This window comes from Solanum pennellii, chromosome 2, assembly GCF_001406875.1.
Source record: "Solanum pennellii chromosome 2, SPENNV200".
Taxonomy (NCBI): Eukaryota; Viridiplantae; Streptophyta; class Magnoliopsida; order Solanales; family Solanaceae; genus Solanum; species Solanum pennellii.
Window position 1 is genome coordinate 49,358,545 of NC_028638.1, and position 27,219 is coordinate 49,385,763.

At 34.4% G+C, this 27,219-nt stretch overlaps 5 protein-coding genes and 1 pseudogene across 5 annotated transcripts; 3 read left to right on the forward strand and 3 right to left on the reverse strand.

Moving 5' to 3' along the window:
- Positions 1 to 2,144: 2,144 nt before the first annotated feature.
- On the forward strand, positions 2,145 to 3,919 carry LOC107010800 (acylsugar acyltransferase 3-like). The gene is made up of 2 exons (XM_015210076.2): positions 2,145 to 3,048; positions 3,152 to 3,919. The coding sequence occupies exons 1-2, from the start codon at positions 2,317 to 2,319 to the stop codon at positions 3,740 to 3,742; spliced, it is 1,323 nt and encodes a 440-aa protein (XP_015065562.1). The 5' UTR covers positions 2,145 to 2,316; the 3' UTR covers positions 3,743 to 3,919.
- Positions 3,920 to 9,126: 5,207 nt separating this feature from the next.
- LOC107010116 (acylsugar acyltransferase 3-like) lies at positions 9,127 to 10,422 on the forward strand. Its single transcript, XM_015209373.1, has one exon. It carries the CDS (start codon positions 9,127 to 9,129, stop codon positions 10,420 to 10,422), a length of 1,296 nt encoding a protein of 431 aa, XP_015064859.1.
- Positions 10,423 to 12,163: 1,741 nt separating this feature from the next.
- Positions 12,164 to 14,466, forward strand: LOC107011233 (H/ACA ribonucleoprotein complex subunit 4). Its single transcript, XM_015210646.2, has one exon. It carries the CDS (start codon positions 12,238 to 12,240, stop codon positions 13,999 to 14,001), a length of 1,764 nt encoding a protein of 587 aa, XP_015066132.1. The 5' UTR covers positions 12,164 to 12,237; the 3' UTR covers positions 14,002 to 14,466.
- A 330-nt stretch (positions 14,467 to 14,796) lies between these two features.
- LOC107010793 (haloacid dehalogenase-like hydrolase domain-containing protein 3) lies at positions 14,797 to 17,209 on the reverse strand. Its single transcript, XM_015210072.2, has 4 exons — positions 17,122 to 17,209; positions 15,858 to 16,149; positions 15,495 to 15,701; positions 14,797 to 15,369 (listed from the first exon to the last, which is right to left on the reverse strand). The coding sequence occupies exons 2-4, from the start codon at positions 16,116 to 16,118 to the stop codon at positions 15,067 to 15,069; spliced, it is 771 nt and encodes a 256-aa protein (XP_015065558.2). The 5' UTR covers positions 16,119 to 16,149; positions 17,122 to 17,209; the 3' UTR covers positions 14,797 to 15,066.
- Positions 17,210 to 18,982: 1,773 nt separating this feature from the next.
- Positions 18,983 to 22,660, reverse strand: LOC107009223 (annotated as a pseudogene).
- A 1,585-nt stretch (positions 22,661 to 24,245) lies between these two features.
- LOC107010790 lies at positions 24,246 to 26,786 on the reverse strand. Its single transcript, XM_015210068.2, has 2 exons — positions 24,749 to 26,786; positions 24,246 to 24,633 (listed from the first exon to the last, which is right to left on the reverse strand). The coding sequence occupies exons 1-2, from the start codon at positions 26,483 to 26,485 to the stop codon at positions 24,544 to 24,546; spliced, it is 1,827 nt and encodes a 608-aa protein (XP_015065554.1). The 5' UTR covers positions 26,486 to 26,786; the 3' UTR covers positions 24,246 to 24,543.
- Between the last annotated feature and the right edge of the window lie 433 nt (positions 26,787 to 27,219).

The window sequence follows — 27,219 nt, forward strand, 5'->3', positions numbered from 1 at the left end:
TATAATTGTTCATTTATTACTTATTTTATTATGCATTTTAACAATAATATATTATTTTTATGTTAATTTTATATCACTAAAAATTATTTTACCGAACTAAAATCATGTATCACCCATTTCCTTCCAAAGAATCAATATATATAGAGAACTTTATATTTTAATATATAAATATTGAAGTACTTTTTTAAGTCTTCAAATTATAGGTAGCTTATCTATTACGAATAATTTTGATATTTCTAAGTCTGTTTTTGAATTTATTACTATTTTAATTCTTTTGATATTTTTGAAAAAATTTAAAAGACTAAAAATCTCACTGTAAATTTTTAACAAAACATCAAAGTTAACCATATTTAATTTGGAGGACTCATTCAAATGGATAATGAAGTCATAAATTCTTAGTTATATATTATAACTAACATAAAAGAATAGGTACTATTCAACCAAAAAAAGTATAGGTATTTGACCGTACATGTTATTATTTTTTGATAAAATTAATTCATGAATTGAGTTGAAATTACAAAGCTAAATGATAAAATTTATTAACTAATCTATTTGAATTTAAAAATTTAATAAAAATGAAAACTTTTAGATACCGCGCATAGCGCGGCTAAGTTAACTAGTTTCATATAAAGACTATTCTATATTAATATGCATTTTTAATTTTATTAAAATTAATATTTCATTAATTGAAACAAAAAATAATTTTTTTAAACCAATTATACAAGAACAACATGTGCAGATCCGTTACTTGCACGGGGCTAATTCTTATCTAGTACATAGTTTAGGTGTCGTAGTTATAAATACAATATTTTAGTGTGCACGTGATTAAATAGGTATGTAGCCCCACACCAACCAATTATATTGTGTTTAATTTATGTCTTAATTTTTTTTTTAAAAAATATAAAATACTTTAACAATTCAATTAATTTGAAATGGAGAAAGTAATTTAATTAAGTAGGAACAAATGAAACTATTAATATCAGTAACTAGCTATGTTCGTTTTTCCAAGTGTACGTAATTTCTTGGTCCTACACGACTTGTCTCCTTTTGCGTGTATAAACAAATAAAGACTTTTAAAATCTGCACTCTAGTTAAAATTAAATAAGTTAATTAAAAATGTAGTGATCAAATGTAAAGTTTAAAATCAAATCATTTGGGAATATTTAAAAAAAGGTCTTTGTTTGGACAAATTAAATAATTATACCATATATCGCAATCTAATTTTTTAATTTTATTTTTTAAGGTGAAGTGTACAAACTTTTTCTTTTTGAAATAAGGGAGAAAAATGGAGAAGAAAATTATAAGATTGGGAATAGAATCTTCACAATTAGTAAGCACTTGAACACAGATTTACTTTGAAAACTTTGAATAACAAAGTTCTGAAGTTAAATTTGCAGGACCATATTTGAAAGTATGAAGTTGTGTTTGGATGTGCATTTCAGTTGAAATTTTTTTAAAAAATTATATGAATGAAAAAATAATATTTTTCTAAAAAATTGAAAATTCATCTTTAAAAACTAACAAACAAATTGTTTCAATGTATAACCAAATAATATTTTAAAACTATCTATTGAAAAACTTTAGAAAAAAAAAAAAGACTCACGTCCAAACGGGCCTTTATTTCCTTTTGTGTGTATATATATAAATATAAGAACAAGAGAGGCAACATTGCATAGAGCTAAAGTGGTGTAATATTCACTTTATCAATTATCATATAGCTATGTCATTATTATCATTACCATCGCTTGTTTCAGTTAATTGATGACTCACCTCCATGTCTTTAAGCAATGTTGTGTATATGTTCTCTCATACAACATCCAATTTGTTGCTGTTGTTTTTCAAAATAAATAAATGTCTTTAGGTGTAATGAGTTGAAATCTGCATGTCCTTTCTCCAAAGATTTCATTTCCACTGTCATTTTGCAACTTATTAAGTATAGTACTAAGAAAATTTAGTATAGTACTAAGAAAATTAGAAATTTCGAGTTTGCAAATGACATTATTTGATGTTTGATGGGAAAACTCTTTTTCATGTTTAATTTTTTTCTTAACCTACTCATACCCCGTACCCAACCCTCCCTATCAAAAATAAATAAATTAAACTTTTAAATTTTTCAAATGTATTTTTATTCTTACCCCAAACCAGCCCCCACAACCCCACTCCCGTGTGTCACCCCCATCCAAGCCACAATATTATGTGTCTATATATATATACATCTATATGAGAAGCAAATCAACAATCTTAATTACCATTGCATAGAGCAAATTATCTAAGAAATTATCTAAGAATTAAGTAGTGTTATCTGTTAAATTAATCATGGCTTTTGCATTATTGTCATCACCATCACTTGTTTCGGTTTGTGACAAAACCTTTATTAAACCTTCTTCTCTCACCCCACCTACTCTTAGATACCACAAACTCTCTTACATTGATCAATTCCAAAGTAATATGTATATTCCTTTGGCACTTTTTTACCCTAAAGTACAACAAAGAGAGGAGTCAACTGATAATGAACTATCCCATATAGCACACTTGCTACAAACATCTCTATCAAAAACCCTAGTCTCTTATTATCCTTACGCTGGAAAATTGAGAGACAATGCTATGGTTGATTGTAACGATATGGGAGCTGAGTTTTTGAGTGTTCGAATAAATTGTACCATGTCTGAAATACTTGATCATCCTGATGCATCTCAAGCAGAGAGTATAGTTTTTCCCAAGGACTTGCCTTGGGCGAATAACTATGAAGATGGTAATTTACTTGTGGCGCAAGTAAGTAAGTTTGATTGTGGGGGAATAGCTATCAGTGTATGCTTATCGCACAAGATTGGTGATGGTTGCTCTGTACTTAATTTCCTTAATGAGTGGTCTCGTATCACTCGTGGTCGTAGGGCAACAACTTTGGCTCCTACATTTGTAGGAGATTCTATTTTCTCATCAAATAATTATAGTCCTATTATTGCGCCACAATTGGTGTCTAATGTCAGTGAATGTGTACAAAAAAGAATTTTTTCCCCTACAAACAAGTTAGATGCACTTCGAGCTAAGGTAATTATACCACAAGCCCATTATTATTATTATTATTTGCTTTTATGGTTTTTTCTTCTTCATGTTTCCTGATCTATTTCAATTTATGCGACATAATTTGAAGGTAGCAGTAGAATCTGGAGTTGAAAATCCAACAAGGGCTGAAGTAGTGAGCGCGCTACTTTTCAAATGTGCAATTAAGGCAGCATCAAGCACAACTACTTCAATGAGTCCATCAAAGCTTTTCCACTTTTTAAACGTACGTAGTATGATGAAATGTCGTCTACCTCAGAGTGCCATTGGGAATCTCTTGTCGATTTTCTCGACATCAGCAACTAAGGAAGAAGACATTGAGTTGCCAACGTTGGTTCGTAATTTAAGGAAGGGAGTTGAGACCGCGTACAAGAAAGATCATGCGGAACAAAATGAATATATCTTAGAAGCAGTAGAATCAATGAGAAAAGGGAAAAAACCATTTGATGATGAATATGAGGATGTGTATGTTTGTAGTAATCTTTGTAACTATGCAGACTATAATGTGGATTTTGGATGGGGAAAACCTGAGAGAGTTGGTTTACCAAATGGTCCTTTCAAGAATGTATTCTTCTTGAAAGATTACAAAATTGGTGGAGGTGTGGATGCGCGGGTAATGTTGGATAAACAACATATGTCTGAATTTGAACGCGATGAACAACTTCTTCAACTAATTTCCTAAATTCTGCATCTATGGATTTCATTTTAGTTGTGATGATTTTAAGAGTTAGTAATTGGCTTTGTTTCCCTTTCTCTAATTAATATTTATTCTAGTCTAGTACTATGGGGCAGTTCAATGATATGAGAGGCTTTATGTAGATGTCTATATTTATTGAATAATATTAATATTTGTGTGTTGCATGCGCGTGCATTTAATTTGTCTCAATTAGTATATATTAAAAAATCACACACATATATATATATATATAGAATCCGAAACTAAAACGGTACAAAATTTTAACAAAAATTTTAAAACGGTATGTAAAATTTTATATTAACCAAAACGGTAAAATCGTTGCAGGCGCAGCGACTTACCTCACCTGAAAAAGTAAAATCGCTGCTGAGGCAGCGATTTTGAAAAAATTATATTTTTTTTAATAAAAAATTGAAATCGCTGCCTAAGCAGCGATTTCAAAATTTTGCTTCTTCCAAATCGCTGCTTTTGGCAGCGATTTCATATTATTTTTTAATTATAATTTTTTTAAAAAAAAAAAATGTATATCTGCCAGTGCAGCGATTTACCAAAAAAAAATATTTTTTTTTATAATATAAATCGCTACCACTGCAGCGATTTAATAAAAAAAAAATTTTTTTTATAATATAAATCGCTGCCAGTGCAGCGATTTATAAAAAAATAAAATTTATAACATAAATCGCTGCAATTATAAATTTTCTTTTTATATAAAATTCCTGTTTTAGCTTTTTTTTAATTTTTTTTTTTAAAAAAAATAGCTTAGCGATTTAATAAAAAAAAAATTTTTTTATAATATAAATCGCTGCCCTTGCAGCGATTTATGTTATAATTTTTTTTTATTTTATAAATCGTTGCACTGGCAGCGATTTATATTATAAAAAAAAAAATTTTTTTTTTCGGTAAATCGCTGCACTGGCAGCGATATACATTTTTTTTTAAAAAAAAATTATAATTAAAAAATAATATGAAATCGCTGCCAAAGCAGCGATTTGGAAGAAGCAAAATTTTGAAATCGCTGCTTAGGCAGCAATTTCAATTTTTTATTAAAAAAAAATAATTTTTTCAAAATCGCTGCCTCAGCAACGATTTTACTTTTTCAGGTGAGGTAAGTCGCTGCGCCTGCAGCGATTTTACCGTTTTGGTTAATATAAAATTTTATATATCGTTTTGAAATTTTTTGTTAAAATTTTGTACCATTTTAGTTTCGGACTCTATATATATATATTGTTAAACAAGCATGTGTGAGGTATATAATGAAATTAAAAGAAAATTAGTGCAAGCTCAAAATAATGAAAGGATGCAGTGATGAAAAACTATAGTTTAAACTAAATATTTTAATAAAAACATAAAAATTATAGAGAAAAATCAATCCATATATAAACAAAACTTTTAAACTAATTGCGCAAGAAAATATAAATTATACGTGAAACTTAATAAACGTGTCCACTTCTAAATCTACGACACAATATGAAATTAAAGAAGGAAGATTTCTCCACAATCAAGAGAAATGTTTTCTTTAAGATTTATGAAATATTGTCAAATACTTCTTGGAGATTAAGTACATGACAAGAAATTTCAAGTCTACACATCCTTTGTCCAAGAAAGAGGTGCTTAATGTTGGGCTTTGTGGAGGCTTGTGAGCCGGCCCGACCCATTACTGAAACCCTAGGTTAACCATTTGGCTTTCCTATAAATATGATCCTTGTATTTGTAATTCTAGTGTAGCACAAGTGAAATAAAATCCTCCTGTTACAGTCGTGGAGTAGGGAAACCGAACCACGTTAAATTCTTGTGTGTCCCGTTTGTGTTCCGTTTCTCTTTTCTCTAGATTATTTGTGTGTGTTGTGTGTTTAATTCCCAACAATTGGTATCAGAGCGAGGTTTCAACAACATTGTAACACAAACTGTGAGAAATTGTCACCTAGGGTTCTTGTGTGAAGAACTGTGTGCAGGGAGGAGTAGCCGCCGTTACCGTGTGGGTAACCTCAAGCAGCAGCCGGCTAGGAGAACCGCGCAGGGTGCGAACAGCCGTCGTCCGTGTGCTGTCCGTCGCGCCGTTCCGTTGGCCGCCGCGTCGAGGAGCCTCAGATCCAGCCGCGAGCGTCCAGATCGTGAGCATCGTCCAAATCGCCGCCCGCTGTCTGTAGACGCCGTTAAGGGAATTGCCGAAGTCCTTTGAGATGGCAGAAGATGGGAAGTTCCGAATTGAGAAGTTCGATGGTACAGATTTCAGTTGGTGGAAGATGCAGATTGAAGATTTGCTGGTTCAGAAAGATTTGGACGTAGTGTTGGGTGACAAGCAAGGAAAATTGTCTGATGCAGAGTGGGCAGTTTTGGATCGGAAAGCTATGTCAGTTATCCGACTCTCGTTGACCAAGAATGTTGCGTTCAACATTCTTAAGGAGAAGACAGCGAAAGGCATCTTGGAAGCCTTGTCTAACATGTACGAGAAGCCATCTGCAGCAAACAAAATTTTTCTGATTAGAGAGTTGGTGAACACAAAGATGAAGGAAGGCAGTTCAGTTACCGAGCACATCAACTCATTGAATTCGATCTTAGCCAGACTTTTGTCAGTTGGCATTAAGTTCGATGATGAAGTTCAAGCTTTACTACTGTTATCATCATTGCCTGACAGTTGGTCCGGAACGGTTACAGCAGTTGCCAGTTCAGTGGGACCTAATGGATTCACCTTTGAGAAGATTCGTGATCTCGTTCTTGGCGAGGATGTCAGAAGAAGGAGTTCTGGAGAATCATCAGGTGATATGCTAAACGTCGTCAGAGGCAGAGGAAATAACAGAGGTAGTGGGAGCAGGAACCGAAGAAGGAGTCAGTCAAAGGCTCGGGATGGCTCAGGTGTAACATGTTGGAACTGCAAGGAGGTGGGGCATTTCAGGAATCAATGCCAGAAAGACAAACAAGTCAACATTGCAGAAGACAGCGTCAACGAGGATTTGTTTATCTGTTGCGCGGAGAGCAATGTGGATTCCTGGGTCATGGATTCTGGTGCTTCTTTTCACGCTACCCACAGCAGTGAAGCATTGCAGAATCTGGTTATTGGAGACTTTGGAAAGGTAAGGCTTGCAGACGATAGAGCTCTTGATGTTACGGGCATGGGTGACATGGTGCTGAAGACGCCAGTCGGTTTCTGGACCTTGAAGGATGTCAGAGTTGTTCCAAGCTTGACGAAAAGTTTGATTTCTGTTAGGCAGTTGGATGAACAGGGACATCATGTGAAGTTCGGAAATGGGCAGTGGAAGGTCGTGAGGGGCAATCTTGTCATGGCTCGTGGAACAAAAAGAGGATCGTTGTATATTGTCGGATTACCGTCTGAGGGAGTGACCGTCCCAGTTCAGAAGAAAAACAAAGTCCGGTTCACAGAATCTCGTGGGCAGAAGAAGGTTGTCTTTGCAAGAAAGAAACCCAGAGCCACAGGTCAGATTCAGGATGAACGAGCAAGGAAAGGTTCAGGAAGACCAGTCAGAGGCGTTTGTGGCAGTGGGAGCACCGGCCGTGCTTCAGCCAAGGCTCCTAGAAGACAGTGGGTCAAGAGAACCAGTATTCCAGCTGTTGATACGTCTCCAGAAAATATCTTGCTGAGTATGGAGAGTGTTTGTTCTCAGGGAGTTCTAGGATCCGGCAGTTCGTGTCTCAAGTGGGAGCCGGTAGGGACCGAGGACGAGTCAAGGGCAGTTTCAGCCGTGACTGATGTGTTGAAGCTTCGGGGAGCTTCAACGGGCCTTTCAGTTGACTGATGAGAAGGCCGCTGTAGCAGGAGAGAGTTGAAAAAGATTACTAGACATACAAGTGTTCTAAGTGGATGACAGTTGAAATTCTTCAAGCCTCCAAGTGGGAGATTGTTGGGCTTTGTGGAGGCTTGTGAGCCGGCCCGACCCATTACTGAAACCCTAGGTTAACCATTTGGCTTTCCTATAAATATGATCCTTGTATTTGTAATTCTAGTGTAGCACAAGTGAAATAAAATCCTCCTGTTACAGTCGTGGAGTAGGGAAACCGAACCACGTTAAATTCTTGTGTGTCCCGTTTGTGTTCCGTTTCTCTTTTCTCTAGATTATTTGTGTGTGTTGTGTGTTTAATTCCCAACACTTAATTTAATTGTGGAATCGAAGTCGACAACTTAAAGACGAGAACAAAAATATGGAATAATCTCCAAAAACTCATTATTTTTCGTTTACTTTTTGTCACTTAAAATGTATTGGACATCAAGTAAGAAAAATAAAAAATCGAATAGCAATACGGAATTAAAGTGTAGTATAAATATACTATAAATATTCAAATGGAAAAAAAAATTATTGCTATAAATGATGGTAAATATTTTTTTTGATATAACATATTTATGTAATTTTTGAAGCCCAACTAATCTGAATTTGAATTGAAAAAGTTTTACTTAATGGTAGAAATTTTGGTTTTAATACTTACTACATTTGTTTCATTTGATGTATCTTATACTAAAGTTTTGGTTTTTATACTAAACTTTTTGGTTATGAATAAAATCTGAAATTATAATCTTATTCTTATCCTTTCAAATGATTTATTTTTTTTTACAAAAAAGGGAGGACTAAAAGAGCGTAGTTATAATCAATGAACCAATTTGATTAGCTCAGTAATTACATAATCTTAGCTTGTAACAAATTCCACAAATTCAGTGTAAAAACTCAATAAATTAATGGAGTTTATCTTGAAACATCCAATTAGGCATTAGATCCTTCGGAGCCACAGAGAAATAGTCATTCTTTCAGCCTATGAAACTCCGTTCTCTTCACAAGAATTACAAAAAATCAAAATGAATACTAAACCAACTCTTAGCTTAGTTATTATTTTACCGAGGGTTGCGATAGGATAATTAGGATCCCTCTATCTTTAATTAGATGTTTTGAGTTTGAAATTCGATAATATAGAACCTCTTGGTAAGGTAGCGTTTTAACCTCCTCAATCGGCATTCAATGTAAATTTAAATTAATCTGAGTCAATTTCTGATTTCAAATATTTAAAGTGCTATCAAAGCGGGTGATAGGATGATTAAGATTCTTCTGCCTTCAATTAGATGTTTCGAATTTGAAGCCTAAGAATATAAAACTTGTTCATATTTAGCATTTATCATCTTTAGTAAATCTATCTGATGCAAATCTGAATTAATAGAGTCAGTACGTTTATAATAAACGTAGTTGTCCTTGTTGGAGCAAGATTCTTTACTTGTTTTTTATGAATAATAAAAACAAAGTGCACTATCAAGGATTGATTGAGTGTATGCAAGTATGATACTAAAATAGTTTCTTCTTGTGTGTATATATATACATGTTATATTGAAGTTGGCAATACATAAAAAGACCTTGTTTCATATTCAGAAAATAATCATGGCTATAGCTCCATCACAACTTGTTTCACCAGTTACTGAAAAAATCATTGTCAAGCCATCTTTACCCACCCCTTCTCCGCTTAAATACCACAAGCTTTCGTTTATCGATCAATCGTTGAGTCACTTGTACATTCCTCTAGTTTTTTTCTACTCTAAGCAACAACAAGAGTTTGATCAATTAGTAGCTAACAAACTACAAAATTCATTAGCAACAACTTTATCAGCTTACTATCCCTATGCTGGAAGAATGAGAGATAGTGCCACGATCGAATGCAATGACAGGGGAATCGAGTTTTTAAATGTTCGAATAAATTGTCCCATGTCCGAAATGCTGAACAACCCTCATGACTATGCAGAAGGAAACATATTTATGAAAGATTTACCTTGGAAGAATTCGTCCGATGGAAGCCTACTCGTGGCTCAATTAAGTCATTTCGATTGTGGAGGAATAGCAATCAGTACATGTCTGTCACATAAAGTTGGTGATGGTGGCTCTGTTGCAAGTTTTATCTATGATTGGGCTAAAGTAACTCGAAATCCAAATCAAATCGCTCGTCCCAAATTTATTAGCGACACATTTTTTCCAACCCCAAACGGACCTTTAATTGCACCATTGATTGATTCCAAATTGGAAAAATGTGTGCACAAAAAATTCCATTTCTCTGCCTCGAAATTACAGGGCCTTAGGGCAAAAATAGGTGCTGAAGCAGGGATCAAAAATCCAACACGAGCAGAAGTTGTGAGTGCACTTCTGTTCATATCAGCTACAAAGGCTGCATCGAAAATCAACAACACTTCATTCAGGCCATCTAAATTGATTAATTATGTCGATATACGCCCAATGACAACACCCCCTTTATCGCGAAATGTTATAGGAAATCTCCTCACCGTGACTTCCACAACAGCAAGTCACGATGAGGAGATGGAATTGCCAAGATTGGTTCGCGAATTCAGGAAGGAATTTGAGCAAGTTTACAAGAAAGACCCTGTTCAGCACAATTCATTGGTGTTGAAATTACTTGAAATAATGGAATCACCATACGCGATTGACGAATTTGACACTTATTACTGCAGCAACATGTGCAAGTTTTCGGGTTATAGCATAGATTTTGGATGGGGTAAACCTGAAAGAGTGTGTGCACCAATGGGTCCATTCAAGAATTTCTTCATATTGAGTGCTGATCAAAATATGGATGGTGTTGAAGCTATGGTGACTTTGGAAGAACAACATATGTTGGCATTTGAATGTGATGAAGAGCTCTTGGAATATGCTTCTCCAATTTCAAGCTTCTAAAGGAGAAATTAAAAAAGTTATTCAATTTCCCCAAACTCTTCGCATAGCGGGAGCTTTAGTGTGGATGCCTACATTTAAAACCGCTTGTAATTCTCCATTTACTCTTTTATGTCTTTCTTTGATTTGTTTTTCCCATTTCTCTAATTATTGCAATAATGGAATTCAAATATTATGTGTGTAATGATGCATCGTTTTCACCAACCAGAAAGCCACTAGCTGTCAATCCATTAACAAATAAATATTACTACTAGTACATAAGTGTAATTTGTTAGCTCTTAAATCATCCATATAACACTTATTTTGAAACAAAAATGATAAAATCTCATTTATTTTGAAATGGAGAGACTAGGTAATTAGAATACATATTTGACCCCTCTCTCTCTCTATATATGTATTCGTTATTGCTCACTTCATTAGTGATTAATTGGACACGGCATTATTCCTTAATCGTTATTAAAATTTTTGCTTGCGTCTATGTTAAGAAATGATATTGATTTCCTGAAATCTTCAAATTTTGAGTTTGCCTTAGGATATTCTTGTAAGCTTTAGTTTTAAGGGAATAAAATAAAGGAAAAATTATTTAATTACACAAAAATTTCTACTATATTTACTAATTCTTCCTAGAGTTTAAAATAATTATACATATCCTTTCATAAATTAATAATTTCATATCATATTTCAAGTCAGATATACTTGGATACATGTATTTTTGCCACAAAAAATTCTTTGAAATACAAATACACAAGGCTCGCGAGAGAGTTTGTATATCCTAGATGAGTATGCAAGCACACTAGATACTTAGGAAGAGAAATGAGTGAGAGTGGGAAAGAAGCGAGTGAGAATTTGTGTTGCACAAATACATATACTTCACATTAGATACCTAGGGAGAGAGGCGAGCGAGGAGATAGAGAGAGAGAGGTTATTGATAGAGTCAGATACATGCAAATTCATTTGGATATAATATAAATAAAATATATTATACTTAATTTGGACCTTATGTATTCGAGAAACAGATATGAACGTGAACCAAATACAATATCTGGGACTATAATTGATATGAATGATCATTTTGAAAACGCACGGAAAGACACATAATTATGTTATTAGGCCCTAAACTAATGAGTTTGTTTTGTTTGTCCAATAATAAAACAAGGGGAATTTTTGCAGATATCACTATAATAAACTTAATAGTGCTCATAATTATAGTTTGAATATTTATGGGTTGTTGCTACAATTTATGTTGTATCATTTGCATAATTTGCATGTTTATATAATTCGTGGGTATATGTGTATAATTCAGTTGTTTTTCTGTAAACTTGAAAAGACAAATTTCTACAATTACAAACATCAGAAGTGTAAACTGTTATACAAATTATATTATAAATTATAGAAAAATTATATTATACTGAATTATACAAACGTGTGGATTACACAAACTAAAAAATTAAGCCGCGTAATTATAGCAAAAAGTAGGTCACGAATTATAACTAAGGTAAACTATAACTATGTTAACTAATTAACTTTGCTTATACGTGTAATTTTCCGTTAAAACAAATAAATGAAGGAAACTTTGTTTGGGGGCTTTGCAAATTTTGGAACTGAACCAATTGTTTGAGGCCCATAAATGTATATGTGGCCCATTAGTTAAATCCAAATGGGCCCATTAGTTACACCATTCTCTCTTCACCACCAATCAGTCAATATCCAAAAACCCTAAACCCTGCTCCCTATATAACATTCTCATTTCTTTTCTATTAAAACCCTAGAAAATCCAGACTTAAACCCTACCTGAAACTTAACCCACCGAAAGCCGCCATGACTGACGTTGAGCTCTCTCGCTCAGAGAAGAAGAAAAAGAAATCAAAGTCTGGCAAAAATGAGGACGAAACACAAACACTATCCACCCCAATTGATGGTGATTTTCTCATCAAACCTCAAAGCTACACACCCACCATTGACACTTCAGAATGGCCCATTCTATTGAAAAACTACGATCGTCTCAATGTCAGAACGGGTCACTACACTCCTCTCCCATCTGGGTTTTCTCCATTGAAGCGTCCGCTTGCTGAGTATATCAGGTATGGTATTCTTAATCTTGATAAACCTGCTAACCCATCTTCACATGAAGTTGTAGCTTGGATAAAGAGGATCCTTCGGGTCGAGAAAACAGGTCATAGTGGTACTTTGGATCCTAAAGTTACTGGGAATTTGATTGTTTGTATTGATAGAGCGACCCGTTTGGTTAAATCCCAACAGGGTGCGGGTAAAGAGTATGTGTGTGTTGCTAGGTTGCATTCTGATGTACCTGATGTTGCTAAGGTTGCTAGAGCACTTGAAGCTCTTACTGGGGCTGTTTTTCAAAGACCCCCTTTGATTTCTGCTGTCAAAAGGCAACTTAGGATTAGGACTATTTATGAAAGTAAGTTGCTTGAGTATGATGCTGATAGGCATTTGGTTGTTTTTTGGATATCCTGTGAGGCGGGTACTTATGTTAGGACATTGTGTGTTCATCTTGGGTTGCTTTTGGGTGTGGGTGGACATATGCAGGAGCTTAGGAGAGTGAGGTCTGGGATTTTGGGTGAGAAGAATAATATGGTGACAATGCATGATGTGATGGATGCACAATGGATGTACGATAACTATAGGGATGAGACTTACTTGAGGAGGGTCATTATGCCGTTGGAGGTAGTTTTGACTAGTTATAAGAGGTTGGTGGTGAAGGATTCGGCAGTTAATGCTATTTGCTATGGTGCAAAGTTGATGATTCCTGGGCTTTTAAGGTTTGAGAATGATATTGAGGTTGGAGAGGAGGTTGTGCTGATGACTACTAAGGGGGAGGCCATCGCGTTGGGGATAGCAGAGATGACCACAGCTGTTATGGGCACTTGTGATCATGGTGTGGTTGCAAAGATTAAGAGAGTGGTGATGGATAGGGATACTTATCCTAGGAAATGGGGCTTAGGACCAAGGGCTTCAATGAAGAAGAAGTTGGTTGCTGAGGGTAAGTTGGATAAACATGGTAAGCCAAATGATAAAACTCCAGCTGAGTGGACGAGAAATGTTGTTTTATCTACCAAAGAGGATACTCTGGTTGCTGGTCTTGCTGCTGCTACTGTGAAATCTGATCCTGATGCAGTGGCTGCTGATGGTGCCGCAGGTGAGGTTGAGAAGAAAAAGAAGAAACACAAGGAGGATGATGAGGACGCTAACAAGAGAAAATTGGATGATTTAGATGTATCCCCTGCACCCAGTGCTTTAAAGAAACCAAAGGTAGAGGTAGTCGAGGAAGCATTGGATAAGTCTGAACTGAAAAAAGAAAAGAAGAAGAAAAAGAAGAAAGAAGCTGATGAAGCTGCATCCCCTGATGTGGAGTCTGTGAAAAAGGAAAAGAAAAAGAAGGACAAAGAGAATAACGATGTTGCATCCTCAGATGAGGAGAAGTCCGAGAAGAAGAAAAAGAAAAAGAAGAAAGATAAAGAATCAGAGAATGGTGATGTTGGAAGTGACGATGAAGGAAGTAAAAGCAAGAAGAAGGATAAGAAGAAAAAGAAGAATAAAGATGATGCTCAAGAGGAGTAGAGGTGAAGGTTTTTACCTCAATTGAGTGCGCTCCTATGTATGTTAAAATGCACGTCATGTAGTTGTTCAAAATTTTGCCGTTTATTCACTTGTTTTTGGGCAGGAGTTTGTTGCAGCTGAAGTTCCTGGTCATAGACGTGCTTATTAGTTAATTAGTTTTACCTTTTTTATTTGTCAAGACTTGAGTATTTCAATCCATAAGGCTGTTTTCTATCTAAATTTTGAGATGTTTTCTGTTTTTGTACTTCATTGCCTGTAGATGTCTGTAGCTGAAATACAACTAATCAGCTGCATAACAACTGCCTTTGTTTGAAGCTGTATGGTGTGTATAGTTAGTTCTAGGGCAGGAAGTTTGCAAGGTGGTAGAAAGATTTTGGCCACTGTTTAGCACCTTCTATCTTAGAAGGGCTGCTCAAGTGTTGAACTATTTTTCTTCATTGAATCAATATACTTGGAATTTCAAAATGTGTTTGTTTTGCTTAAATACTCAAATAGTTTTGAACCCAGATTTGAATAGGTTTATATAATATATGCAACAGAATTAAGTAGCTCTTTGATAAGTCAAAAATGAGGTATATTGATATATGTTGTCATAAAATTTAGCAGCTCATATTCTGAAAGCAGAGAGCGTAGTTAGACTCCTCACTCTTTCACCTTTTACACTTCGCTTTCTCAATCAACTACTCCACTACCTTACTAAAAGTGCTCGTGTTAAATAGATATTCTTATACAAAGAAAAGAATATTAGATTTAACTCAACGTAAAGCCAACTATTTGAGAAGAGAACTTTGTCAATATAAGAAGACAGTGACAAGGGGATGTGGACGCACATGAAGATTGTTGACGATGAGTTTAGGTGCTAATTCAAACTTCACCTAAATAGTGCTGTGAGCTTTGCGGCGTTAGCCTTTTAACAAATTTAACTGGGGGGGGGGCATGACAAATCAAGACTGGGGCTTTTATTAGCCACCTATGTAGTAGCGAAAAAGCACTTAGACTTTTAATAACCATAGTGGATTCATAGCTCATTTTTAACCATTCTAGCTTGTAATACTAATCTACGAGTCATGGGCAAGAAACTAATTTTTCAGAGGTAAGCCAGTCTTTGGTAGCGGTCAAGTCAGGCAGCACAATGGCACCAGATTTCCTCCCATTGACAGCATCAGCAGTCTTGAATCTGTCCAACAACAAAGCATGCATCCCAACACCTCTCGCAGCTAAGTAGTCTTTCCTCAAGCTATCTCCAATGTGAAGTGCTTCTTCTGGTGCTACATTTCCTGCTTTCTTCAAAGCAATCTCAAATATCCTCGGATCTGGTTTCTCAACACCTTCAAGACCAGAGAATACGCCGAAATCCCACTCAGATCCCTGATTTTGGTCACACACACAAAAGGGTTCACAACTACTTCATTGTTTTTCAGTATTTATGGAAAAAAAAGATTAAGATCAGACAAAAATTGTTAGAAGAAGAATGAGAACCATTGTGTATCTACCTGATTTAAGCCTAATGCGGGAAGAATTATATCACGATATCGATACTCAGCATTGCTGACCAACCCAACCGTAACATCCCTCTTGCGGAGCCATCTGAGGAACGGTATAGCATCTGGAAATATTCTATAAGGTGCAGCAGAACCAAAAGTAGCATATATGCGACTATATATATTCTCAAATGTCTCATCATCATATTCATAACCTGCCTGTCAAAACAAAAGGATACTCAATATTAGTCAAAACATAAAATAATTACAGTTCAGATCTCAAATCATAATTCTACAGTCATATGGAGAAGTTCTGAGATTATCTATGAAAATTCTGACAACCAAATATCCCAAGATAATGCCATGCACAAACACCTTAACAAAGGAATCCCTGACACAAATCTTCCACCACACATAGTTAGGAATATTATCAGCAAATCCAAAACATGGATGCTTCTTTGCCAATTCTGCATATGCTACTTTAAAACCCTCATCAACCCGCTTATAGCTAGGACATGGCCTCCCAACAGCTTGGACTGCCAAGCAATAAGAGTCGCCCAGATCACCTTTGTAAGCAATAAGTGTACCAGTAATATCAAGTGTGATGCAGCGTAACCTCTTTACAATATACAACATTGTAAATGATGTGTGTTACTATTTCACAGTCCTGCATTGCAATTTTCAACAATTATGTCATACATATCATTAATTCATAATAAAAAAACATAACATTTTCGAAAGCAATCCTACTAGGACACAAGTTGACAAAGGAATCCACAGAAGGGGGTTTCATTATCCCAAATAAACATCATTCTCTTGAATGAATTTCATGCAAGTAGAACCTGGACAAACATCTACATGCCATACATCATTTTACATATAAAATTTAGACGACTACTGAACTGCTTTAACACTATTCACCAATTCTTTAATCCCAAACTACTTAGGATCAGATAAGTGAGACCCCCTTGGATGGGAATTTCACATCATATGATGGATAACACCATCAGTTCAGCACAAGATCTTTCTTGTCAAAAAATAAACTCGTCAACCATTTGACTATTTGATAAATCACTTGCAACAAACTAAGTTCTACGCCACACCAGTTCAATTCAAGGTTCAGAAATATCACAAGTAAATTTAGACTAAAAATAATAAGGAGATCATCTTAATATTGCCTCTTCCTTTTCTATAAGTGGGGTTCATCCAAAAATACTAAAAGAGCAGCTACGACATTAGAACAGGACAATCTTCAGAACAAGAAAACAATCAGCAGGAAACGAAATCAAAATTAACTCACGAAGAAAGCCTAATATTTCTTTTTCAAGTTCAAGATACACACATGCACAAAATAATAATGACATAATCTTCGTATTGCCTCTTCCTGTAAATGGGGTTCATTCATAATGGGTAACAACATGAAAAAAGTAAAAAGCTGCTACTGCATTAGAAGAAAAACTTCAGAACAAAATCTAACAATTACCCAGATTAACATTTTATTTTTCAAGTTCAAGAACACATCTCTGAATCCAACAATGGCTTCATTTGCGTGAACCCAAAAGTTGTTGTTCATATTTTACACAAAAAAAAATCAAATTTTTACGAAATAAATGAGTAAAATGATGGATTTGAAGCATACCCAGACATTGAAATGGATGATAAAGAGAATCACTTCAATGAAATCGTTATCTTCTCCAAATAAAATCAGTTTCGAAGCAGTTTTTGTATATTTAATCTCAATGTATTTTCTTCATCTGTGTCCGTTTTATAGTTAACTTTTAACCAAAAAAATTGCACGGAAGTCCTTTAGGTTTGTTCTTTTTACATTTTGGATCTTGTATCAGAGTTGTTGGTCAAAATCATGCTTAAACTATAATCCTAAATTTAAACTACATTCTTAAAATATCAATCTTAGCAAAAAAACATTCTTCAAGTATTTAAAAGTGAACAAAATCAAGTCATCTCTTCGTAATTATTATTTTTAGATATCCAAAAATACTATCGTGAACTTTTCCGATAATTGATTTAGCATTATGTAAAAAAATTTAGTCTGATAGTTTTTTTCATGTATTTTATATTGAAAATATTGTTAGTTGAAATATATTTCTTCTTAAATATACTAGAAGCGACATTTGTTGGAACTTCCGCTTCTAATAATGTAAAATGAACTCAAATGCGAGAGATGATCATTATTTTGATCACTTCAATATCAGATTTATCCAAAAAAAAAAATTGATCTAAATACAATTTGGCTTTGAAAAAGGTAAAAATAATTAAGTTTCACCTTTTTTCTGTTAATAAATGAGAAAAAGAGCAAATTATGCATCATCACTCCTACCAACAAAAAAAATTCATTCACTAAGTAATGATGTCTAAGATTTTTAATATTTATTTCAGAACTTTTTTTAGCATACAATGAAATTATGCAGAAAATTTTTTGTTGATAGTCACGTGAATGACTAATGATCGTAGGATGTTTTTTGCCAAAAAATATATTTAAAAGATGTAGTTTAATTTTGAAGTACAATTTAAGGATGCTTTTGGCCAAAAAAATATTTGTTCGTAGCAAATTAGTTAATTATAACTTATAGCTATATTAAAAGCTAGTGGAACATTAGGTTTTTTTTTAGGAAAAATTACTTGTATACGCAGTTTTTACTTTTCTTATTTTCCATTTTTCCCTACCTTTTTGAAATATTACGTAAATCCCTTATTTCTTCCAATTCTTAAAACTTTCAGATACATAAGACCCTTCAACCAAAACCATGTTTATCACTCCTCTTTTCTCTCTCTAAATTCACTTCACATTCTTAGCAGTTACAGTTTTTTATTCTTTTAATCAAGTCCGCTATGGACAAGTGACTTTATAATTTATAAATACTCTTACCATGTATACGATCGGACTAAGAAATATGGGTTAACTAAACATGGATAACTCACTACTAAATTAAATAATTATATTTATATCATTTGACATATAAAGTCTCTTACTTAGAGTTGGTTTCATACTTCTTGTTCTGATTGTCTCAAAGTCTGGGTTATTCTATAATGTTATGGTGCTTCCATTTAATCAAGATGTCTGTCAACTTAGATGAACGATTCATTTGGTTTGTCACCTTATTTTAAAGTAATTTTTAATGATTATTTTTTTGGTGCCAAATCTTAACAATTTAACCGATAACTGATAAGTCAATATCTTAATGTTTAGCATGTCAACAAATCAATAACTGCCATTGTTTGAAGCTATCTGGTGTGCAAGTTATATCTATAGTTCTAGGGCAGAAAGTTTGCAAGGCGGCAGAAAGATTTTAGTCTCTGTTTAGAAGGGCTCTTAAACTACTGTACAATGAATCAATATACTTTGAATTTCAAAATGTGTTTGTTTGGCTTAAATACTCAATAGTTTTGGACCCAGATTTGAATATGTTGACAAGGGAAACAGATATATAGGTGATAATAAATATGTGCAATAGAATAAAGTTAGCTCTTTGATAGTCATATATGCAACTTTTGGTGTAATTGAAATCATGATGAGTATAGTTATTTCTTCTTGTCATTCTAATATTATGCAGATACAACAGCATCTGGCATATCGAACTAAATGTTTCTTCATCACATTCATAAAACTCATAACCATTCTTGTAATACAAATCTACCTACCATTATAGGCAAGAAAATAATCAAACAGGACTTTTACAGGTCAATGCATTTCGAATTTTCAGAGGTAAGCCATTCTTTGGTAGCGATCAGGTCAGGCAGCACAGTGACACCAGATTTCCTCCAATCGACAGCATCAGCAGTCTTGAACCTGTCCAACAACAAAGCATGCATCCCAACACTTCTAGCAGGTAAGTAGTCTTTCCTCAAGCTATCTCCAATGTGAAGTACTTCTTCTGGAGCTACATTTCCTGCTTTCTTCAAGGCAATCTCATATATCCTTGGATCTGGTTTTTCAACCCCTTCAAGACCGGAAAATACGCCGAAATCCCACTCAGATCCCTGATTTTGGTCACACACAAAAAGGTGTTCAACTACTTCATGGTTTTCCAGTGTGTTTGGAAAAAGATTAAATCAGCCAAAAGATGTAATAAGAAGATACAACACAAAAAAATGAAATGACAACCATTGTGTATCTACCTGATTCAAGCCTAATGCAGGAAGAATCACATCCTGATATCGATACTCAGCATTGCTGACCAACCCAACTGTAACGCCCCTCTCGCGGAGCCATCTGAGGAACGGTATAGCATCAGGAAATATGTTGTAAGGTGCAGAAGAACCAAAAGTTGCATATATGCGTCTAAATATCTTCTCAAATGTCTCATCATCATATTCATAACCTGCCTGTCAAAAGAAAGGATACTTGATATCAGTAGAAACATAAAATAATTGCAGTTCAGATCTCAAATCATAATTCAACAGTCATACTAAAACGTTTTGCCGCTGTTCTGTAATAAATTGAACAAATGGCTTCTGAGATTATAAATAAAAATACTAACAACCAAATATCCCAAGATAATGCCATGCACAATACCTGAACAAAGGAATTCCTGACACAAGTCTTCCACCACACAATGTTAGGAATCTTTTCAGCAAATCCAAAACATGAATGCTTCTTTGCCATTTCTGTATATGCTAGTTTAAAACCTTCATGAACCCGCTTATAGTCAGGACATTGCTGCCCAGCAGCTTTGGCAGCCATGCAATAATAGTCACCCAACTCTCCTTTGTAAGCAATCAGTGTACCGGTAACATCAAGTGTGATGCAGCGTAACTTCGTTAAAATTGACATTGTAAATGACTGTACAGAAAAACTCTACCCTGTGTGTTACAGTCCTGCATTGCAATTTTCACCAATCATGTCATACACATCCTTAATTCTGACACTTATAAACTATGGTATTCCCAAATAAATGTTTAATTCCATAATATAACACGTACTTTTGCGGAAGCAATCTTATTAGGACACAAGTTGACAAAGGAATCCACAGAATGGGGTTTCATTATCCCAAATAAAAATCAATAGACACCAGTTCTCTCCCGAATGAATTTCATGCAAGTAGACCCTTCTGCTATTAAGATGTTCTTATGTTTAACTTGCTCAAGAATTGTAATTAGAAGGGATGTAATTCTAATATTCTCTAAACCATATACTAGTTCCAAATTGTGGCAACTAGCAAGAGTGAAGAGCTCTTATGAGAGAAAAATTCACCGTGAAACTGAGATCACTCCTCTAATATCAAAGTATAAGACCATGTCCAGTACTAGTTATGAAACAGAAACTCCTCAACACACAAAAGAAAAGAGCCGTGTAACTTGATCCGAGAACAAGATAACTGATATCAGTTGCTTATATTAAGTACTACACAAACTTCACAACTTCCAATGAAATGATACAATACCTTTGCGTAAATCAAAGGAGGTGGGTTCTAGTCCACACAAATTGATATGAAAAAACCTTGTAGGAACTGGGGCCTAAAGCTCCAGCAAAGTAACCCTAACAAATGTTTGAAGGAAGACTTCTTATAGGTGTTTAGAAATTAGAATGACACTGGAAGCCACATCCATCCTGCCCTTTTTGTTTGGTGGCTAAGCTATCATCTTAATTCTGAATGTATGATGGACATTTCCTGTAACCTTATCATAACAATCACCTCTAAGAGAACCAAAGGGCCAATGGCAATATTTTAAGACATCAAAGAAGATGGCCGAGAAATCTACCATAAAATAGACATTTTCTCCATGCTAAACTTCATACTTCAAATAAATCTATGTTACACAGACTTTCAATTGCCTTGACATACCTAGATTGAAAAATTGGTGTCAGTCCATCTAGATTCTTCAAGATACACTTAGAATTTGCTAACTTGGAATGGCTAAATGGATACTTAGTGACACATGAACCAAATATATCCAACCTAAATCCAGGTAACATAGGACTGAAAATTCTCATATACACACACACAAGAATATCTTCTAAAAGGGAAGGAAAAACGAAACAATCTAGGATGTTTGTAACCTTGACTCAAGTTCATGAGTTCACACAGACATGGTATGAGCAGAAGGAACCAATAGACCAGTTGAAGGTCGATTCATGATCCAAATTTTAACCTTATGCACAGAATTAGTGAACCTGAAAACTACTCTATAACCCTAGTTCTCGTCTAAAATTATGCATTCCTCAGGAAATATGAATAGCTAATATTCTGACCTGAAAATCCAACAGTCAATCTAATAGAAGTTGCAAAATCACGAAAGGATTAAATACCATAATGGATTAACCCATGTTCTGCCACTTCTTGGTTTTTCCTAAACACCAAGGGGCAAAATCTGATGCCTTACACAACTGATCATGTGGACAATTATTTCATAAATATTTGTTTAAAATAACAAACATATCAGCTATGAAAGTGATTTTAGAAGATATAAAACACCAAACATCTCTATTGATGAGCCACTAAACATCCACTCATCATCAAAACCTATTCAAAGACAGATAAATCCAAAACGTTTGCACTTAGTCATAAACCTGCAAAGCTTCAGGTTTATAAATCCTGAACCTCAGGAACCTGGCCAAACATCTCCATACCATAGATCAATTTACATATAAAATTTTAGATAACTACTGAACTGTATTAACCCCATTCACCAATTCTTGAATCTCAACCACCAAGGATCACATAAATGAAGCCCCTGAGAATGTCACCATCAGCTCAGCACAAGAGACAACTAAATCTTTCTAGTCAAAACAAACTCGTCAACTATTTGAGTAATGACTTTAATAAATCACACGCAACAGACTAAATCCTAATCCACACAATTCAAAGCTCAGAATTATCACAAGTCAATTTAGACAAAAATAAATAAATAAATAATAAGATCATCTTAATATTGCATCTTCCTTTTCTGCAGGTGGAGTTTATCCAAAATGTGGTAATACAAAAAAAAAATAGTAAACGAGCTGCTAGGGATTAGAAAAAGACAATCTTAGAACAAGAGAACCATCAGCAGCAAATGAAAATCAATCAAGCAATCAATCTACCTCACCAAATTAACTTACGAAAAAGCTTAACATTTCGTGGCCAAGTTCATGAACACATACATGCACAAAAATCACAAAGAAATTCAGGTTTCTGAATCCAAATATGACTTCATTTTTGTGAATCCAAAAGCTCATCTTTAACACAAAAAGATCAAATTTTTACACAAGAAATAGGATAGAAAATGGATTTGAAGCCTACCCAGAAGCTGAAATGGATGAAAAGGAGAATGGGCTTCAATAAAATTGCTATCTTTTCAAATAAAGCTAGATTCTTGAAGCAGTTTATGTATATTCAATTCATTTTGAAGCCTATTTTAGCTCAGATACAATTAAATGTATTTTCTGCTAAGTCTCACTTTTCCCCTTTTTATAATTATCTTGAAACGCATATTTGCATCAAAGTCCTTTAAGTTAGTTTTTTTAACCTTTTGTACTTCTAAGTTCTGTCACAAAAGTTATTGACGCTATTTTGTGAGTAGCATTAAATTTTTTTCTGTTTCTCACTCTGAGTTTATGTTCATATAGTAGCTCGATTAAATTTGATTTCAAGTTGAAAAATTTTATATTAAAAATAAAGTTTTCTAATAAAGACAATTACGATTTTACTTTTTAATTAGAATATTAAATTAAACATCCTCCCAAGTCCCAATAGTTTATTTTAAATGAATTATGTCTAAATTAACAAAAAAAAATGCGATTTAACTAATAATAATAAATAATTTAAAAGAAAAAAACTTCCTAACAAAAAAGTTGATTATTGAAATCCTTTATGATAATTTAAAAAATTGAGATCAACATTTAATTAATAATGATGCTTTTCTTCTTTCATGGAATGTCATTAATAAAATATTACTATTCAACTTTAGTTACACAGATAACTCATGTGTAATGGAAAAGTATAATAAGCATTTCACATGATTTTATATTTGTGGAATAACTATCTCATAGAACGTGCACGTCAACTATTAGGTCTCACTTGATTGGTCTTTTAATTGAGTTAATCAATATATTAAAATTATTTTTTTTAAATTGAATTAAATTGTCCTTTTAATTTTTGCAAAAAAATGAAAACATAAAAAGTAAAATGAGAATATTACTCCTTCCGTTTAAAAAATAATGATCTCCTTTCCTTTTTAGTATGTTTAAAAAAGAATGACTTCTTTCTTTTTTTGCTAATAACTTTCCACGTGGCATGTTTAAGACCACAAAATTAAAGAGCAATTTCGTACATTTAACGTAACTTCAATTTAGAACCACATAATCAAAAGTCTTTTTTATTTTCTTAAACTCCGTCTCAAGTCAAACTAAGTCATTCTTCGTGAAACCGAAGGAGTAACAATTTTTATATTACTAATTCCTCTCCCGGTATGTAAACCAATAGATATAAGTAAATTTTGCTTTAACTTTGTGGAAACTATTAAGTATTGAACTGTACAATTTCTTAAAAAGGGGGTGTTTCTAAAAAGTAAAATTCGAAAAGTGAAGGGTACGTCTGCAAATCTTCTCGATAAACGAAGCAAGAGAAAACCATGGACGGAGTTTTTTTTCCAGTGGATTTTGTATTATCTAAGGCTTTAATACCGGGATATCCCATTAAATCTATATTTGCGTCGGAAAATTTTAGATTCGAAGAAAAAAAAAATTTAAATGAAATTTAAAAATTTGAGATTTTTGATTAAGAATAATAAATATTTATCCTAGATCTTTCTTGTGCACTTCAATTATTGTTTAACTAGCCATTAGCCACAAAATTAGCAATTTGTGTACACAAATTAACAGATCATATTTTGCAGAAAGAATTAAATCTCGAGCCATTTTCGCGTTGAACATTAATATAATGCAGACAGGGCCATTTTTCGGGTTGAACATTGATATGATGCAGACAGGGAACATAATAGAACTTCAATCGCGAAGACGTTGAGGCATATAACATTTCCCCTATCAAACAAAGTTGCAACACTTCTCCTTATGGCTTCTGAGGATCACACCAGGCATTAGCAACTTATATATTTGTTATACTTATTCCTCTTGTCCTTCCAAAACGAACTCAACATACAAATCTTTGATTGCAATGAGAACTGTTGTTATTAATGGCCCCATTATCGCTCCCTGAATAACATACACAATCAAGAATTGACACATATCAAGCGTAATACTATATCAAAGTGAATGTATATTCAAGTTGAATATATACGAAATGCAATGCCATGAAATGTAACAGTACCTCAACTGCTGAAGGAAACAATGTCACGCCACCAATAATGCTGAGACCGGTGAGATATGCACTATAACCGGGGAAGTCTTCTTGGATTTCAGATGCACCGAAATCCATAAGCACAAGATGAATAACGGATAAGCTAATAGCCAACATATATTGACCTTCAAGAACTAACTGTAAAGCTGCTGGGATAGTCGAAACCAATGAGGGGAATATAGGAAACAAAGGACTAACGAAAGCAAGGACAGTTGACATGTACAAAAAATGTATCGAAGATAATCTGAACAAGAGCCAAGTTAAGCATCCTTGGAAGAAAGCAATCTCAGCAGTTGCTAAAAGAACTCCGAAAATAGCTTTATCAAGAACCTCAATAAAACGAGTCCTTGCAGAACGCGAAATGGGAAGCATAGATATCACTTGTTCTGTTACTCCACCAGATTCTGTTGTGATAAGATAATAAAGTACCCAAAAGAACAATATCGTCTGAGACACGAAATTGAAAAGCCCTGCAGCTCCTGATACTATCGAATTCCCAATCAAGAATATGACCTTCACACTACCACCTAAAACGGATTTGCTACTAACAAGTACACGTTGAGCAAATCCTTTTGCCTTTTCAACTAAGTCCACTCTAGTGATCAACAGTTCCCGAAAAATTGCATCAACTTCTGTATATATTTGCCCCCATTCACGATCCTTAATTCTCCTTTTCAGGCTCAGGATCTTCTTAGTATATGGAGAGCGGGATGCCAAAGCTGTGGATCGTTCAGAAGAGTTATTCGCGGGGGTTATTACAAATTGCTTGATACCCGAAACGAACTCAGTCATATTATATTGCATAGCATAGCTATCTATCTGATCAAGCACTGTCTGGCACAACTGATTACTGTACTTATCAACCATCTCCGGGACATCATGTTCATCGATCCATTTCCTAATACCGATTTTCTCAGCATAATTGCTCTCCTCTACATGGGATTTCAACGCGAAAACTGCATCTTTCCCTTCAACTCCAATTTTGTAAGAGAAGAAAATCATACCTGCTAACGATCCAAGAATCAATCCAACAATCAATCCGATAGCCACAATGGTTTTCAGTTTTTTCAATATCCCTCGAGTAAAGAAAGCAGTGATAGGAAGTCTCCGAAAGCTCTGACTTCTAAGAGATGTCACAGCATTGATAGTAGAGTCTACACTATTAGCTGTGAACATGAATCCAAATGCAAGAAGAGCTACTGATCCAACACCACCAATCTGCTCACATGTTATCACAAACACCCAAAACGACACGAGCCATCTCAACAATATAAAAAATCCACTTCTATGGCGCCTTAAAGCGTTATGTTGTTTCTGCCTCCTATGTACAACTCTGTATATCATATCCTTAATTTCCACAAGTGTTCCAACTGATACCCTGAATACAGCCACGGGAACGGCTAATATGGTCTCTGTAAGGCCTAGTTTTAGAGGTTCGGACCAGAATGCAACAAGAGCATGCTGAATTCCCCTCAATGGTATCGAACAAAGGACAGCCCATAAGAGAGGCCTCAAATAATCTTGAAGCAATTTACCAACAGCATAAAGAATGAATATTGTGAGGGCAATGCCAGCATGTGCCATGGCTATATAGAGAGCCTGGCGTACGTGGGGATCAGCTGACAATGTATTATGATTTGATTGGAAGCGGTTTCTTGAGGGAGGTTGAGGATGATCATGATCAGGAGGTGGCTTCGGCTTCCTCATTGAAACTAATACAGAAGCCGAAGAAAATAATTGAGTTGCACACAAACTGAGTGAAAAAACAAAAAATTCTTAATGATTCGAAAAATGATATCAAGATTCAAATCCAGGCCAGTTCATCTAGATGCTAAATTCAAATCCAGGCCAGTCCATAGGGCGGTCCTGTGACCAATTGAACTACAGTCCAGGTGCAGGTCATGGAAAATTAGGTGTATAATTTAAAATTAATTTAGATTCGAACCATTCAATTTTATGGCCAGTATCTTCAAATTTTGGAGCTGCTAACTCTGAGCACATGTTAGATTGAAATTTTTGGTGAAATGATTAGTGTACTGTTGGATCTCCTTGTTTGATGCCTAATTCTTTTATTAACCAGAAGTTCTGAAAAGAGAATACATTAAAGTTTTATGTATTTTCCATAAAATAAAGCATCGACTAGAGAGAATAGTAAAATTAGTGTGTGAAATCATAACCCGCCAACTCACTCAAGTTTGGGTTGATTTTAACCCGATTATTAAGGAAAAAGTTTGTTGATAGAATGTTATGAATGGACGCGAAATTTCAAATGTGTATTGTTGTATGTAGACCCCACTAATTGAGTTTTAAAAAAACGAATCAATTTTAATTTGATGTTTAGTATACGCTTTTCTAAAATTGAAGACAACTTTGTTATCATCGTGTTTTATGCATTTGGTAAGATGATATATACTCGGTCTTAGAAATGCTATTTTCTAATT

What these genes read in the sequence shown, in the direction of transcription:
- LOC107010116 (XM_015209373.1), top strand. Translation starts at nt 9,127, where the DNA reads ATGGCTATAGCTCCATCACAACTTGTTTCACCAGTTACTGAAAAAATC.
- LOC107011233 (XM_015210646.2), top strand. Translation starts at nt 12,238, where the DNA reads ATGACTGACGTTGAGCTCTCTCGCTCAGAGAAGAAGAAAAAGAAATCA.
- LOC107010790 (XM_015210068.2), bottom strand. Translation starts at nt 26,485, where the DNA reads ATGAGGAAGCCGAAGCCACCTCCTGATCATGATCATCCTCAACCTCCC. An exon ending in TGTTTCCTTCAGCAGTTGAG is followed by an intron (nt 24,634 to 24,748) that starts GTACTGTTACAT and finishes TATGTTATTCAG; the next exon opens with GGAGCGATAATGGGGCCATT.
- LOC107010800 (XM_015210076.2), top strand. Translation starts at nt 2,317, where the DNA reads ATGGCTTTTGCATTATTGTCATCACCATCACTTGTTTCGGTTTGTGAC. An exon ending in TAGATGCACTTCGAGCTAAG is followed by an intron (nt 3,049 to 3,151) that starts GTAATTATACCA and finishes CATAATTTGAAG; the next exon opens with GTAGCAGTAGAATCTGGAGT.
- LOC107010793 (XM_015210072.2), bottom strand. Translation starts at nt 16,118, where the DNA reads ATGTTGTATATTGTAAAGAGGTTACGCTGCATCACACTTGATATTACT. An exon ending in TCAGGGATTCCTTTGTTAAG is followed by an intron (nt 15,702 to 15,857) that starts GTGTTTGTGCAT and finishes TTGTTTTGACAG; the next exon opens with GCAGGTTATGAATATGATGA. An exon ending in CCGCATTAGGCTTAAATCAG is followed by an intron (nt 15,370 to 15,494) that starts GTAGATACACAA and finishes GACCAAAATCAG; the next exon opens with GGATCTGAGTGGGATTTCGG.